General features: G+C 43.4%; 1 protein-coding gene across 11 annotated transcripts in view; it reads right to left on the minus strand.

Annotated features, from left to right (window-relative positions):
• The window catches only part of Carmil1 (capping protein regulator and myosin 1 linker 1), a 276,607-nt gene that overhangs the window by 17,316 nt on the left and 241,436 nt on the right, over positions 1-17,855 (minus strand). For 6 of the 11 annotated variants that reach the window (XM_031358895.1, XM_031358904.1, XM_031358900.1 and 3 more), the window contains 5 exons: positions 16,394-16,411; positions 11,533-11,599; positions 10,712-10,908; positions 6,215-6,327; positions 412-835 (listed from right to left, as the gene is read on the minus strand). In XM_031358895.1, the coding sequence (XP_031214755.1) occupies positions 412-835; positions 6,215-6,327; positions 10,712-10,908; positions 11,533-11,599; positions 16,394-16,411 (819 nt within the window). The remainder of the gene's footprint in view (positions 1-411; positions 836-6,214; positions 6,328-10,711; positions 10,909-11,532; positions 11,600-16,393; positions 16,412-17,855) is intronic. The other 5 variants (XM_031358897.1, XM_031358896.1, XM_031358901.1 and 2 more) reach the window with 1 other exon arrangement.

Here is a 17,855-nt window from a genome sequence, read left to right on the forward strand (position 1 = left end):
GACAAAGCCTGGCCTGGGGCAGGGTAGACAAGCGAGTAGTTTGGAATCTGGGTTCTGAATTTTTGGGGAATAAATCTTTAGGTGTTACATTTTTAAACATTTTCTTTGTAAGATTTATTTTATGAGTGTTTTACTTGCATATGTATGTATATGTACCTCATATGTATCTGGTGCCCTTAAGAAGAGGGTGTCTGATCCCCTGCAACTGAAGTTACTGATGGTTCTGAACCACCATGTGGGTGCTGGGAACTGAACCAGGGTCCTCTATAAGAGCAACAAGTGTCCGTAACCACAGAGCCATCTCTCGGGCACCCAGTATTTACATTTCTATTTAACCAACAAGCTATTTTTCTGTATCGCTTTCCCCAGCAAAGCAAACGTACAAACTCGGACAAAGGAGCCCTTCCTTACCTTATGCGCACATGCTGCCCTCCGCTCCTGCTTGGCCTTCATCTCAGCCAGCAGCCCGCTGCCCATCACCTGCACATAGCGCCGGCCACCCTGTGGGCTGCCCCTGCTGTCACTGCGCTCGGCCCTGCCAGCTTCCTCTGCTGGACCCTCCTCCAGGGGTTCGGGTGTCTTCATCTCTTCTGTGCGTTCTGGAGCACCATTGTGCTCGGCTACCTTTATCTCCTTCCTGGCGGTATCCACTGGTGGGCTCCGGATTGCCCCTTTCGGGGAGGAGAGCTCTTCGGTCATCAGGACTGTGGGTGGCCGCTCAGATCTGGACCTGGATTTAATTAGGTTGAGAAAGCCACTCCTCCGAGAATCCCGTTTTTTCTTCTCATCTCCTTCCCCGAGTTCGTGGGCATCTGAGGAGCGTGTGGATGACCTCCTGCACCACAACCAAGACATAGAAACTGTTGGCTTGGCCATCAAGACAAGTTCCATGAGGACTTAGTCAATGAACATGAAGGTGACCACTGCATAAACAGCCACATTCTGTAGCATTTAAAAGGTTAAGCCTGGGCTTAGACACATAAGAACCGAGGATCTTCCCCATAGCTACCAATGAGGAAACTAAGCGCACAGACTATGAACCAATCTAAAGGAGTCAGGCAGGATTGAAGATAGACTTGTGCTCTGTAACTATTAAAGGCTTAAGAGTGAACTGTCTTGGGGTGTCTTGGGTCATAATTGGGCAACTGCCTTATTTAATTTGGGGAACACTGAAAAGGGCTTCCTTGAACATCAGTAATTATTAGGTAACTGAAGAAATCCAACACTTAATGCTTAACCCTGGCAAATATTCGGATCTTTGCTTAAATGGAATACAGTGCTGGAAGGACCAACAAAAGACTCAAGGCCAGGGAGCTGGTGCAATACCCGTGACTCTAGTATTTGTGAGATGGAGTAGGAGGGTCAGGAGTTGAAGGGGTCAGCTTCAACTATATGAAGTTCAAGGTTAGCTGGGCTACAGGAGACCCTGTATCTAAAAACAAAACTAGTCAGAATAAGCTTAAATTTGGGGATATATTTTCAGGAAGAAAAAAAAAAACTTGGGATGCTGGGGAAAAACCAAAAATGAAAAAACAAAACAAAAAACAAACATAATGAGTACCACAAGGGACCGGCTACTCAAAGCTGGAGACAGGGCCTCCCCATAGCTCCTCAGAAACTCCATCAACATTGAAAAAAAGGACAAATGCAAAAAGAACAACAAAAACCCCCAACCACACAGGTGAGGATAGGAACACTACTTGAAAGCCCAATTAATACAAAATAGCTCCATGGACCTGAGCAACTGAAATATAAACTAGGGGTCCAGGAGCCGCTAGAGCCTCGGGGCTGCAGCCAGCAGGGCAGAGCAGGGTACTTCTGGAAGTGGAAGTGGCTGGGAAGCTTGCGGCATGGGGAAGACTGGCTGAAAGCCAAGATTCCAAATGTTATTTCCACTTTTCAAGTCCCAGGGTCAACAATCCCCAGCTTGCCCCAAACTCAGGGCCTGAAGGGCGAACCAGAGAAACAATACAACTGGGGGTATGTGGCATAGCCAAGTGACAAAACAGAAATAAAAGCAAAATGTGACAGAAGTGGGACATTTAAGGTTAAACAGCACAGCTGAAGAAATACTTTGGAATGGGGGGGTGGGGGAGGAGCATGCAAATAAGAAACCCGGGAGAGGAGGAGAGAGCTAATAAATGAACAGAGGAAACACCAGATTGAATAGAAGATATTTAACAGAAAGTGTATTGAGGAAACAGAAGAGATTTACAAAAGAAACAATTAAAAAACCCAAGAACCCATGGGCATGATTTTGAGAGTCAGACACTTTACTGGATGTGTGCCAACAAAGTGGAATAGCAAAACTGTACTCTCCTCTGGAATACAGCACCACAACATTTTGGTGTCCAAGAATACAAACATACCAAATGTTTCCAGAGAAGAGAAAAAAAAAAAAAATCATGCCACAAAGGATCAGGACTCAAGATGACACTGGGTTCTTAGAGGAATTCTAGAAGATAGAAAAATTAAGGAACAGTGTTTTCAGAATTCTAAAGCAAAATGCTTTACCTGATTCAATACCCAGCAATACTGTCAGCCAAAATGGAGGATCTTAACGTTATGGAAATACACTGCTAGCACCCCTTTCTTAGAAAGTAACCATGAAGGCACTCCATGAAAACAAGGGTGTAAATCTCAGCCTCTGAGAAATAGGCAAGACCCACTGAAGTGGTGAAGAGAAGTCACTTGCAGAGGAGGAAGGGAATGCCTCCTCCCCGGCCCCTAAGCCAGCATCCTGGAACCTGGGGGGGCACAGGTGTGAGATGTGCGCACAAAGACCAGATGAGTGTGAACTGAGAGATTTACAGGCAGTGAATAAAGGAGAACAATGTGGCAGAAACTAAGTAAACAGAAGGTGAGTTCCAGAGAAGACAGCATCTGAACCAGAGGACTCGTGACCGCAGCATACCACACACAACAGGGGTAGACACGGGGCTAGAAGGAAGCACACTGAAGCAACCACTGAATAATTAGCTGATAAAAATTATCATATAATTAAATGAAGTCAGGGTGGGGAGGGGGGAGGGAGGGAGGAAGGAAGGAGAAGGAGAGGGAGAGAGGGAATTCAGCAGTCAGAGAGTAGAAAGGATACACTATCATCCTCTGTAGTCAGATGTTGACAGAATTACTACTGAAAACTGAAAAGTAGGAAAGAAGTATTCTTAAGGAAAGTGGGAGCCAAGTGAACAGTTAATGGAATAAAACCAGTTGCTTCTAGGGAGGAAGGAGTGGGTAAAGAAATAAAGGGTGTTTTTAGTTCAAGCCTTGTAATTTACTCGACATTTAAAATCATGAACAAGTAATACAGACTTCAAGCTTTCTTTACACTAATTTATGACGTTTTGTGTTGCAGGATTTTCCCTGTCCAATCACATTAGGGCAGTGGGAGGCTTGTGATTGGACAGGAGAAGGGAGGTGGAATGAGGAGTTGAGGAGACAGGGAGAGAGGTCTGAGGAGGAGAGGGGGAGAACCAGAATGGAGGCTGACGTGGTGTTATCAAAAGGTTAGAATAATTGTGTTAAAGCTTTATCATTATCATTTGGCTCTGAAATTATTGTATTGGCATCTTGTAAACTGTGTTATTATTGATACATAAATCTGATTGGCTAATTAAGCATCAAGAATCTTGATTCTACCGGGTAATTAGGTGTTGAGATGGATAACCAGGGGATCATGGGGCATTGCAATGAAAGTGAGAGGAACTCGGGGGCCCTGTCCAAGAGATGGCCTAGTGGGAGCCATGTGGCCTAACAGGTGGGCCGAGAGACCGAGCGAGTGAGATCACCTGGGATCTAGAGAGTTGTTGAAGTGTGGCCTGGCCCCTCTGGGAGTTGGCGGGTTCATTTTTTAATATTTCCCACATGTCCCATAATATGTGACAACTTATTTTCATAACAAAATGTAATTTAAAAAAAATCACAACTTTATGTGGGTCCCACTGATAGTTGATGAAAGGTGAGCCATGTAGTCCTTGCTCACAGAAACATGACCAGAATTCTGGACTAACATCTTTGAAGAAAACAGATGCTACATATTACAAATTACCCCAGATATCGTTCAAAGACAAGCAGAGAACAAAATTGCTAGTCAGGAGAGGAAGTCACGGTGGGGCAGATGGGACAGAACACTTGGTCCACATCCACTGCTCACACATTTCTCAGTAATACAGTTATCAGGTGAAGAGCCCAGCAATGGCATCTATAATTAGAGTCATGACAGCCATCTTGATGTGTTTATCAGCAGTGACTGTAGGCCAAGAACTATGGTAGCCTATACTAAAATTCTGAAGTTCCTAATGTGGCAGTGTACTCCTGGAACCCCAGCATGTGGGAAGCTGAGGCAGGAGGGTGACTGAGAGTACAAATTTTTCCTGGGCTGCTTAGTGAATTCCAGAATAGCATGGATACAGTGTAAAACTGTCTCAAAAATAAAATAAAATAGCAAAGCAAACAATAAAAAAAAACAAACCAGAATATAGAACAACAAAAGACTCTGAAGTGATAAGGGAAAGAACAAGGCCTGGTATCAATTGTGAACAGAATTCTGTCTGAAGTGGCAGCGATGCATCAAGAGGGAAGTCTCCATCTTGCACTGTTTGTGTTGGTGTTTCTTAGCTCTTTTAAGTTGAAAATGTAGTCCTCTAATCCTTGCGTTCTAAAACAACCAAAAACCCAAGCAAACTCTTAAAGGATTATACTGCAGACTTGTATAGAAGGGGAAAAAGAAAAGAAAAGAAGAAAAGAGGAGGCGTGATACCAACAATCAGCACCACTTAATTTGTGAGGACAAATTAAGCATTATAAAAAAAACTATCCAAGAATAAATGACATATCGGTGGGTCTTTCTGCTAAGTTATGCTATGTTAAGCTGCAAGACCGGTGTAAAAGACGACCAATAATTAGGTGCTAAAGCTTACAAGCGACTATAAGCTCCACTGCCACGGATATGAGACTTAACTTATTTCCACTCTGTCATCCTGCAGAGTACAGATAAGACGCATCAATCCACAGCCCAGGCAAGCGCTTCCCCAGCTCTCCCATCTGCCAGACCTTGGCTATCAGCAAGGTTTAAGACATTCTGAACTTCATCTCCAAGCTGAATAAGCATTCTTCACAAACATAATCCAAGCTCAGAGTGTGTTCTGGTATATATCAGCTTTTAGTTAGAGAGTTGAATAACTTCAGAATAACCACATATAAAGACAGAAAGGTTTTAAGTTGAACATTTTTTTTTTGAGGTGTGGTTGAGGCAGGATCACATAGCTCAGGTTAGCCTAGAATATGATTTTGAGGCTGACTTTAAATTTATAGTAATCCTCCTGCCCCAATCTCCTGCTTGTAGGACTGTAAGCAAGTGCCACTATGCCCACCTCCAGTTAAAGTATCATTGACCTATCTTCTAAGGAAACAGCATCCTAGTAATAAGAAAATATAGAAGAAAGTCTTCAGAGGACACATCATTTGCTTTTCCTGTGTCATGATCAAATGCCCAGAGACAAAAGCTATTTAAGGAAGCAACAGTTTGCTTTAGCTCACTGTTCAAAGGTACAGTCCATGATGGAGAGACAGTCATAGGAACAGTATGAAGTCTACAAGAAGGAGGGAATGTACTCAGCTGCCTTTCTCCCTTCCATAGAGTCTGGGACTGGATGCAATACAGAAGCCAGCCATCAGGTTGCATCTGCCCATCTCCATGGACCTAATCTAGATAATCTCTCATAGGCATGCCCAGAGGTTTATCTGTGTAATAGGTGATCTAGAGCTGTCAATACCAACACATCAGTGTAAGCTGGAGGGCCCAGCACTACCTCTTCTGCCATTTTATTGCCCAGCCTGCCAAAAGATCAAATTCTGAATAAGAAATTGAAAGGATGCAATGCCAGTGTGTGATGCTCACTGCCCTGAAACAGAATCTTCTAGATGACTATGAGGAAAGCCCCTGGCCCAGCAGATGTGTGGCTTGGATGTGAAGGGTGGGTACGGGTATGGGACAGGTCCAACAGTTCTTTGTTCAGCGGGTCAGGGGCAAGAGCTCGAGAATTAGAATCCCTAACAAGTTCTTTGTTGATACCTTGTTGGAGAACACGTTTTATAAATTCAACCAAACAGCAACTCTCTTGTATGAGACTGTGGTGCCTAGACAACTTACAACCATTAGCTGTTTAAATGTGAATGAAATACTGTTTTGAGTAAATGACTAGAAACTTACTTGCAATCCATTTTAGTCACCTTCTTGGTGAAAAACTCTTCTACACCTTCATCCACTCTGCCCATGAGGCCATTCTGTTCTCCATCATGGGGGATGATGTTGCTGGTACAGACCTGCAAGAGAAATATGACTTCACTCCACAGTCAACCCAATGCACCTTCAGTTTTGCCGGATTCAACAACCTACAACATGGCCACGATTCACTATAATTAGGGATCATGTGATTTACAGGAACAGAGGGCAGGTGTAGAACCATAGCCTAGTGAGGAAGAAACCAATTTACAGACATGCTGAGCACAGTGTTGGTGACTGTAGGGCACAGGCTTTGATGACATCAGGCATGTTTAACTCGGTGTAGCTGTAGAGAGGGATGGGTTTCAAGACAGTCTGTTAGTAGTCCTGGCTGGCCTGGATCTCATTATGTGGATCAGGCTAGGCTGGCTTTGAACATGCAGCAGTCCTCCTGCTCACTAGTGCTGGGATTTCAGGTATGTATCACCAGATCCACCCAAGAAATAGGTTTACAGAAGGTACTGTAAGCAGTGCCTGATGGGAGATCTGTATGACTGGACCAAATAGGCTGTGGAAAGTTCATGTTTGCAAAATGCTACAAAGGAAACTGTAATCTCAGTACTGGGGAGGCAGGAGGATATCTAGGAGTGGTTTCCTTTAGCTGCCTCACCAGTTTTTCCTGTTGTGAGACAGATTTGATAGCTAGTCCCAGAGTTCCCCGGTAGTATGGAGAGAGCAGAGGCTCCAGAGGTGGAAAGTACAAAGTACAGCTCCCCTCAGGAGCAGCTGTTTCCAGGCCTTGGTTGCACCTCCCAGGCCCTCAACAGAGGAGACAGGTTGAGAGACACCCAGCATGGCTAGATAAAACACAGGAGGAACTTTAAAAGGCAGTGGTTAGAGGGAAGCTGGTGGAGCTGGGCCCAGACCCAGACTATGATGAATAGAATCAGGTCAGTGGAGTTCAAGCCCAAAAGCACATGCTGTTAACATTCATTTTCTAACAAAAGAAAATGACAATGACGCGATGTGATTCAAGTCTCAGATGCAAAGAGCAGCAGGACTGTTGGAGAAGGAACAGGGATCACCCTGCATAGGCAGGACCACGCTCGCCTCTGGGAGCTTTCCAGCTTTCTCAGATAAGTCCCTGATGCTATGCACCTCTGATGAATATGGACTCTTTAAAAGGTTAATTTGTGGATGGCTAGAAGGTAAGTGGGTCCTGTGAGGAAAAGTCACTTCAGACAACCCTCTTGTCTCCCTCACTAGAGTGATTGAGCAGAAAATATTTGGGGGCATAGTGAACACCTGGTATTGTCTTCATAAGTCAGAAGGAGCCAGACGGAAGGAATTGACAGCATATGGGTCTGTTAGAGACACTGTGATCAAATGTGCCCAGAGAAAGCACTTTAGGAAGCTGAATAAGCATCGTCCATTCATGCCTCCCATGGTAACAATCAAGGAAAATAGACATGCAGAGGAAACCAGTCAGAAAAGCATCAAATGAAAGCAATACAGGAGAATGCTCAATGGACTTGGGAGGCTGAGGAAAACCAAAAGGCAATCCTTTAGAAGAAGATTAATGAGGCAGCAACACAATGGAGAAAGGGCATTGAAATCTATCAGGAAGGGAAGATGAAAGGGTAAGGATGGTGGCTCGTGCCTGTAATCCAATACTGGGAAGAGTAGGACTGGAGGATTAAGTCTAGGCCAGCATGAGTTCCATAGCGAATTTGAGGCTAGCCTGGAGTACCAAACAAGATCTTGTCTCAGAAAACAAAACACCTACTGTGGATGCCATTCCAGTATATCCATTTTTATTATGCATAGATATATGGTCTATTGGTTCTGTCCCTCCAGAGAACTCCAGGTAACACAGATAGAATGGTGACTGATGGTCAGGAGACAAAACTGCTCTGCACTCCCTTAGCCAGTGACTGTCCACCTCAGAGTGTCTTCTAGGCCTGACCCCACAAGTCTCCACTTGCTCTAAAGCTGAGAGGGCAGGAAAGCTCCCTGATGGTTTTGTGAACATAGTGACTTGTGACCTTCTGTTCTGTAACTTTAAAGCTTTTCTATGGCGGCACATGAGCCTGCGTTCCTAGAAATGGCCACTCATATTTGGTTTATTTCCTTAAGAGAGAATCAGCACTTCTTACTTTTATGTTTATGTAACTTTGCTGCTCATTTTGGCACAAAAATTAAGAGTGACAGAATTACCACCTCTGGCTCAGTGACAGTGACATGTGGGGATCTGAACCAGCTTCAGCTTCCAGAATTCTGATATCTAGGGAAGCTCAGGGTACAGTGGAGGTCAAAGGCAGACTCCAGACATGCCAACATCGATTTAGGATGAGCTGGTTGTATACAGCCCTGGAAAATAACCTGGCAGTCAGACAACTGTTGAGACTAAACACTAGGAATGAGGTGAACACATCTTTGTCCAGATATGTCTCCCTCCAGACATTGGTGGCGTTTTGACTTTCACCTGGAATAGTGGGTAATCAAGAATAGGGCTGTTATAAAAGAGATGGTTCTCGGGAAACACTGAGCTTAGAAGTCATATGGTAATTAATGTACCTTTACTGTGTATATCCATGTGAATGACCATACTCCTCTGTGGTTCTTGATGATGATGATGATGATGATTACCATTGTTATTATTATTATTGCCTCCTGTAGCCCAGGATGGCTTCCAGCTTGATTGTACTGAAGGATGTCCTTAAAGTCCTGATCCTCCTCCCTTAGCCTCGCAACTGCTAGGACTGTATGTCTACTATGCTTGGTGTGTAACTACTATGCTTGGTACTTTTTAGTTTTTTAAATGCAAGAAGGAGGAATAACTTGCACATGACAATGGGGTTTGATGCCCAGCATCATAAAAGCAAAATAAACAATCAAATGCACAAACCCCAAAAAAGCTTTTTCTCCAAGGTCACGGAAACAACGAACCTATCATTACACATTCATGTCATGTTGTTAATAATTGCAGAAGTGTCTGAGCCAAAGAAAGGGACCATGTACACCATCTAGAGTACAGAGTTAGAGACAGCATAGGGCAAGAGGTCTCCTTCCTTACCTGATAATGCCTCTCTTTTATTTAAAATAAAATATCAATAATGCTTATGCATATAAGCTTGTATAACAATGCAGTAAGAATCCAAAATCAAATAAGCTGAAAAGGAAAAAAATATTGGAAAGGAAGAAAAAAAATACACCAGAATTTTGTTTTCTGCTTTCTGAAACTCTGCCCAGCTCTTCAGATTAAAATGAACACATCTAAACACCATCTTCAAAAGTGAGTTATGGATCATGTGGACAAGTGCAGAAACCCCGGCGCCTTCTGTGCTTTCAGCCATCCCCGATTTATTCAGCAAACACTGCTCAGCACTCAACTCATAGCAGTGGGCAGATTCCTACAGGTTATGAGTTCAAAGCCATGCCTTCCTAGAATTCATAGGCATGGAGGGGAAAGTTGAGAATATGTGATGAGAGCTACCTCAGGGTAAAAGCCAAAAACAAACCCAACCTCTCCTATCAGGATAGCCTTCACAGGCTGTGTACCAAGCACGCGTCCATGAGAACTGCTTTTCCTTCCAGCTGTCATCTCTGTCCTCTGGGACTAGAGGGGAAAAGGCAAGGAAGACTTCCTGGAAGAAGCATTGTTTCCATGGAGATCTGAAAGACCTGCCAGTCATCATCAGTTCCAGGGAAAACAGTAAGAAAAGGATGGAGAGAAGCCTGAAGCCAGGATGGGCATTAGGGACAATTAGGTGGATGGTACGGGTGGGTAGTGATGGCTGTGGTCGGATTTTGCTTGTTTTGCTTTGTTTGACCCCGGGTCTCTGTAATGTAGACAAGACTGGCCTTGATCTCACAAAAATCCACCTGCCTCTGCTTCCCCAGTGCTAGGATGAACAAGATGTGCCACTATGCCCAACTACAACAAGGTTTTTAACATGTTAGCTGGTGAGACCCTGAGGAAAAACAAAGAAAAGCAGGATGACAGGGAAGACAGAATCTCAGTTTCAAAAATCTTTAGTTTAAGGTATTCTTGAACGTGCCAGGTCCGAAAATGCCAAGTTCAGCAGAGGTTCTGAAAATGGATTCAAATGGAATCAATCAGCAGCAAAGATACACACGGGCCAGACCAGAGGGTGGAAGACTTTTTGTATATATGCATGCTCATGTGTGTGAGTGCTAGTACACACATGGCATTTAGAGGACAATCTTAGGTGTCAGTTATTGCCTCCACCATCTTTGTGACAGGCTCTCTTTGTTGTCTGCTGCTACATAAGCTTGGCTAGCTGGCCCAAAGACAGGGATCACCTGTCATTGTCTGTGATGGTTCCAATGAGAAATATTCTGTGTAGGCTCACATATTTAACACTTTACTCAACCCCCAGTGGGTAGCACCATTTAAGGTTATGGAACCTTTAGGGGGTGGAGGAAAGGACACGGGGCCTGAGGAGGCCTGTGGACACCTACCGCTGCTTGTGTAGGTTGCTGCTTCTTATTCCGCTTGGGTCTTAACTTGGTGAAGTGTTCCAGTCTCCTGCCTTCCTCTGAGGGCAGCTCAGAGATTAACCCCGAGCTTCGCTTCTCTTGCCGGATTGATGGAAAAGGTGGGTCTTCGATGTGAATCGGTACTTCTTCCAGGGCTTTATCAAGATCAAACTCCATTTCTGAAATAAAATAGATCACAAAGCAAAGGGTGATGCAAAGAGTGTGTCAGAAAATGCCTAAGGGCCAGGCCTGGCAGAGTACAACTTCAATCCCAGCCCTGGGGACGATAAGGCAGGAGGATTGCTGAGTTCAGACCAATCTAGGGTGCAGACTCAGACCTTCTACAAAACAGAACAAAATAAAAAGGAAGGAAAGAAAGGAGAAAGGAAGAGGAAACAAAGGATGGAGGGACAGAGGAAGGGAAGAAAGAAAGGGAATAAAGAACAGAGAAGCCCAGTTCCATCACCAGCAATAATAAAGTCCTGAGAAATCTATACACATACTCTTTTGCTTTGTTCTGTTTTTCAGACAGGGTCTCTGTAGCCAGGCTAGCCTGGAACTTACTGTATACTCAGGCTGACCTTTTACTCAGGTCTATCCTCCTGCCTCAGTCTCCCAAGTACAAAGATTACAGGAATGAGCAACCATACCTGGCCTCTGAAAATAATTTCTAAGTTAGCTGCTCCTCACCAAGTACCCAAATCTTTCTCAAGTTACAGAGTGGATCCCTATGGAGAGTGTGAACTCCCTGCTGGGGTGTTCCCCTGTTGTAAGGAAGTGGTTGGCATTGGTGCCACACTCACCAAAGGCCCTGGAGACAGGCCGCAGCATTCGGCTGTGGATGCTCTTCCTCTTGGATTTAGGAGTCATCTGGCAATCAGATAGAGGCAATACTTAGGTGAGCAAACCCTAAGGTACCAGGGATCGAGTGGTTAAGTTTCACTGCTTTACTATGGCTCCGCTGTAGCTGCTGCTAGGTTGACACAGGAGATGCACCGACAAGTTTCTAAATGTTTAGAACCCTCACAAGTGATTCAGCCAACTGCTCTTTTAGCCTACCCCTCTAACCAGTTAAAAATCTATTCCTACAGCTGAAAAGAACAGGGGATGATCATTTAACTTCAAGCCATACTCAAGAATGTCAAAATGGAGATAAAGAATCAGACTCAAGGACTGTAAAAATCAGTCACAAAGCACTGAAAGAGATTATTCATGACTGTAATTGTCGGTTGTCACAGCAACCTTGGTGCAGGCACACTGAATGCAACCTCTGTCTGTCACTTCAACGCTTTAGGTAGCTTAACTCTTTGTTTCTCAGTGTGTCATTAGAATTTTAGGACAGTGTGTCTCAACTTAAAACTATCAGCTGGCATTTCTCAGGAAACATCTTAGATCCCAGTAGAGTCCTTTAAAAAATGAACCCCCAAGCAAGGTCAAACTTGAGAACATATTCTAAGAGTTGGTGTCAAGCAACAATTTGCATCTGTCATCCAGTGGGCTTTCCGCCACCACCCACACTTGTCACCCAGCATAGGCCATCTACCACCACTCGCACTGCCACCCAGTGTGGACCATCTACCACCACCCACAGCTGTCTCCATCAGAGCATACACACACGCTGAGGCTTGGAAGCACCTCGGGCATCCAATATACAGATAAAGGTCATCATCAAGTCATGGGACGGATAATAAACACTAATCTGAGCTGTCAGAGGACCTGGGCCAGAACTGGAACCAGAGAAGGGGCTAGCCCAGGGATTTTCTTACTCTGCCAGTGCTACCAATACTGCAGCTGTGGTTAAACTAGCATGATACTAACTGTTTTAAATTTCATTTTTTTTTTTTTTTTTTCCGTTTTGGGGAGGGAAGAATAGGTAAGGAATTTGGAGACAAGCTCAGACTATGTAGCCTAGGCTAGCCTCAAACTTACAATCTTCCTGCCTCAGACCCTTAAATATTGGGATTTTAAGCAGGTGCCACCATGCCTGCCTTAAAAAACTGATCCACATACAAATTAAGAGATAAATAGAGCTGAAAGAATATTGCATACTTTGGTATAACGATAATCAGCTAAAGCTTCCTCAAATTCTACGTTCTTTAAAGGAATAAACAGGTTCACAAAGGCAAACAGCTTTTCAGTTTCGGCAGTTACCTTGCTTTTAATAAAAATACCCATTTGTTACTATTTAATGTTGGGAGAAAAGGGAGATAAACACTGAGTGATGAGATTCACAAATACAATAGCTTTCCCAAAAGACCAGCATGACGTGCTGGAGGTGGCCAGACTGTGGGAAGCTCACAGGTTGCATGGGAGCAGTGGACTGGCCTGGAAAGCAAAAGACCAAGCAAAATTACAACAGGGTCTATTTATAAGGAAAACCTCTGACAAAATACATGTGTTTTTTATACCTTGCACATATCTCAGTAGTGAAAAGGATTTACAGGGAAGCCAGCACCAGGCATATGGTATTCACCCATGATCCCAGCACAGAAGGATCCCAAACTCAAGCCAGCCTGAACTTACAGCAAGTTTGACATGAGCCTTGACTATACAAGACCTTGTCTGAAATACACAGGAAAAAGCAACAAAAACTAAGCTTGGGATAGAATTTTATTCAAATAATCATAACTCGAAAAGAAGTTTAAAATGCATGTGTGTAGGAGACCTGAAGATTTGTTTCCTTCTCATGCCTCTGGATTTGTTTTTTAGAGAACACTCATGGGTAAAAGCAAGCAAGCAAGCAAAACCCATTATGATAGAGAGGAAGTGCATGTGAAATGTGTCAAAATTGTAACATTTTATATCAGTACACTAACTTTAATATATGAAAAGGGATACATAATTTCATGTACAGATAAAGGATAATATCTAGAAAAATGAAACTCATTTGCAAACCTGGTGACCTATAAAGAGAATATCTTGAGTACTGTGTGGATGCAGCACCTGTCAACAGGTTAAAAAAACTCATGGGAAAGGGTAGAGTAGAAGGTGGGACATCCCAGAGGCAGAAATAATTCTGGGATAGTGCCAGGCATGGGAGATTCACCCCAGAATATGTGACAAGATGGACACATGATACTTGAGCATAGGTAACCAGCCACATGGCAGAATGTAGATTAGAGTAAATGGGTTATGATAAGTTATGATCTAGTCAGAGAAGAGCCTCGCTATGTCACCAATGTATTTGTAAATTTATTTTTGAGTCCAAGTCTTATTTCTGGCAGCATGGGGCTGGAAGAAAGAACCCAGGACCAAATGTCTACAGTGACCCATCTGTAATAAGTCGTTTAGCTTAAACTAGTTTTGGAGACACATTAAAACATAAAAATCACTGGGTGTTTCAGTGGCTGACATGGATCAAAATGAAATTATTTTTCTTATTAGAATTGTGTTTCCTAATATTTCAAAGCCTGGTATAAAGTTCAAATATCAGGGGAAAATGTGGTCTAGTATATTTCATTGTGTTTCTGTACTATGAATAACTTTTGTCGGGGGGAGTTGTTTTGCTTCGTTTTGTTTGTTTTGGTTTTTTGAGACAGGGTTTCTTTGTGTAGCCTTGGCTGTCCTAAAACTAGCTCTGTAAACCAGGCTCGGCCCAAACTCATAGAGATAGATATGCCTGCCTCTGGCTCCTGAGCACTGGGATTAAGAGGCAAGCCACCACCACTCCACACATGAATGACCTTTCTAAGAGCTGAGAACTGCTAATTATATTTCCTATAAAAGTTCCTTTGTCCTTATGATTTCTGTTAGTCTTCAAGTCTTGCCCTATGTGGAAAGGGCTGATGGTTCTTGGCTAAAGGGAGAAATGGCAGCTCAGCTGGTTTCTGTACCCACCATCAAGAATGCAACCAAGCGCTGAGTACTGCATCGAGCCTGTGATCCCAGCATGAAAAAGGCTGAAGCAGGAGGATTGCTGCAAGTTTGAAGCCAAGGACTGCAGATAAGACTCTGTCCTAAAACAATGACAGACTCTCCAAGTGCCAGGGGCCTCATCTCTTTCTCTCAACCTCACCTCTTACAAGCTGGGCCTTTTCTTTGCAATGCTTTCTTTCTTAGTTTTATGAAAAAATACAGACTTGCCCGGTCTCACTTGCTTATTCTTATAGCAGATATTCAGCTTCTCTAGCCATTCATTCATTTACACTGCTCCGCCTCCTCCTCACTGATAAATTAGGTAAGGCTGGTAAATTGTATCCTGGGAGGACTGACTGCAGTGGCCCCTCTCAAAACTCCTTTTGTACCAAAATGAAAGGGTTAATTCCTTCAGATAGTGGATAGTCCTCATCCGCTAGCTTTGGCCACCTGTCAATGGCTAAGCAACTTTCAGAGTCAAGGAAATCACCACTGCTCATCGGATCAAGGGCGCAGACAGCTGAAGCAGAAGGAGCAGGGCTAGCTTTAAGCCAAGACAGAACTAACTTTTAAAAATGCATCTTATGAGTAAGAAAAGGATAAATATGTTAAATCTTTATTTTAAAATGAAATTTTAGAAGGAAACCCTAAATATAGACTCTCCCATCTTGATACCGCAAAGTGCCAACAAATCTGTACTATGCTATAAGCGTGAACAGCACTCCATGGCTGTTTCTGAAGAGACCAAAAGCAGCGTGGTTATCAACGTTACTTGGAAATCTTACTCACTGGATCTAATTTTTTTTTTTTAAACTCTCCTCTTTTTTTTCTTTTCTTTTCTTTTTTTTTTTTTAAGATTTATTTATTGTTATAGGTAACTACAATGTAGCTGTCTTCAGACACACCAGAAGAGGGCGTCAGATCTCATTACAGATGGTTGTAAGCCACCATGTGGTTGCTGGGATTTGAACTCCGGACCTCTGGAAGAGCAGTCAGTGCTCTTAACTGCTGAGCCACCTCGCCAGCCTGGATCTAATTTTTATAATGAGTGTAAAACTACTCTGCTTGTAGCTCAAACAAAGATCTGTCCACTGTAAATTATGTAACCGCAATTTACAAAGTAACGATAGCTCTTGGTTCACAGCAGCTTCCTCCCTCAGACCCACTTCTAACAGGTGATCCCTAAGCATGCTAGTTTTTAAAAATAAAACTAAAATTGCTTGAATCACCATGCAGATAGGATAAGGTAGTTTCCTTATTAAAAGCACCCCCCTTTTTTTGCGCCAAGTTTGCACACACACAAAAAGTCTATAATGCTCTCATTTCAAGCTCAAAATCCAAAATTATTTTCTTCTTTAAGGCAAAAGTACCCCCCTCCCCCACTAAATCAATTCCAGTTGAGAAACACATCAGGAAAGTCCAACATGAGGAACAAATCGTTATGCCAATTTTCTATAGTCCTGGGCCTGCAACAAGCGATATGACAGGAATGACAAATACTTGGGCATTATGCCCTTGAGTCTTAAGAACTGTCTCCCTTCCCCCAAAATGTGGTATCCTCCTCATCCAAGTTCTCTTACTCTCAGGCATCCAGCTGGGGAGATTTTCAATTCACCCCTTGGTTTATTTAAGACTGAACCATCTGGTCAACCCCAATCCTGTCTCTAAATTGTTGCCTATTTCATTCAGGATCTGCTGATGGGCTGACAACATCTCCCAGGAGAGCAGCCAGGCCATGCAGAAGCAAATGGAGCATGACAATGCCAATCAGCAGGGCCAGGGACTGCGGTGCCACTGGAGGATACTTACACTTGTACAGCAGAGAGTCTCCATGCAGCAAAAGGAAAGAAAAAAAATATGAATGGAAGAGAGACAAAGCAATAGCGTCACAAGAAACAGGGAGGGAGGGAGGGAGAGCATTCACAAAGCAGAAAAAGCTAAAATACATAGAAAGCCATTGCAGCAGAGCAAGAGTGCTGCCAAGTCGACTGCACAAAGCATCCAGCCTAGCTTCTAATAAGCAGAAGCACAGTTATAGCTTGAGAACTACAATGTTCTTCCATACAGATCTGAACTCTTTTTCTAAGTATGTCTCCAAATGCACAGTGACACCATCAGCTGCCAGGGCACTCCGTGGACAGAATCCTGGACAGATATTAGAAAACCCCTGCATGGGTCTCTCCTCACCCCTGCAACAGTGTGAGGCCTGGGTATCTCTGGGTAAACACAGATGTCCCCTGAAAGCCCATTTATATCCCTCTTTGCTCTTTGCTGCCTTTCAGGAGATAAGCACTTGTAATTCTCTCACTCCCTCAGTTATCAAAGCTTCTTACAGACCCGATGCTGGAATCCCATCCGCTCGACCAGTCAACGTGCAACTAAATATTTTCTGGTGGGAATTACCATTTTACATTAAAACGCCCCAACCATTGGCCACTACTGTGAACATATCTTACTAGTTTTAATTTATTTTAAAAGTTGTACTTGAGTTATCAGAGAGTTTGAAAATAGCAGGAGGTGACAGGGAATCCTTCTGAAGTTTCCGGAAGGCATGCAGTGTGGAAGGCTCTCTACTCTGCCTCTCTGAGGCTGCCTTTCCCTTAGTTCTGTATTTTATGCTCAACATAAAGTGAAATGAAACCGCAGGGCTCCGCAGGCTGTTTGTGTAAACAGCGTGCATCACTGCAGAGGAAAGGCAGGATGTAAGGAACAGCCATTCCTCATGACCACCCCTGCCATCATGCACACACACAGAAAGGCTTTCGCTGGCAAGGTCGGGGGAAAGCCTCACTCTCAGAATTCTAATTTTATACTCACTAAGCATTTTTCTTTCAAACATGTTTTTTTTTTTTTTTTAAATGACCTATCAAGTGAGCACAGACACAAAAAAATATTTGCTAAGTGAGAGGAGAAAGGGTAAAAATATATTTTCAAATCTTCAATTGCAGTGCCTGTGTTTACGCAGAAGCTCCCAGAGCATCCAGGAAGGGTGATTATAACGCTTAGTAAGAGGAGTGAGTCTCATAGATCACCTTAGGCTTTCTCTTTCTGAAAGGTTAATTCATCAAGACAAGTCCTCTGCCCCAATTACACACTCAATGATTATAACAAGTAACACCAAACAGCCTTTTCATTGGTTCATTTCCTAAAGTGACAGTTTCCATGAAGAAGGAAACCATGGCAACCGGCAACTCAACATTTAGACAAGGTGAAAACCTCCCATCCCTCTATGTCTTTGGAACTCTCTTAGGCTGTCCTGATGTTACCATCT

This window comes from Mastomys coucha, unplaced genomic scaffold, assembly GCF_008632895.1.
Source record: "Mastomys coucha isolate ucsf_1 unplaced genomic scaffold, UCSF_Mcou_1 pScaffold7, whole genome shotgun sequence".
NCBI classification, from domain to species: Eukaryota; Metazoa; Chordata; class Mammalia; order Rodentia; family Muridae; genus Mastomys; species Mastomys coucha.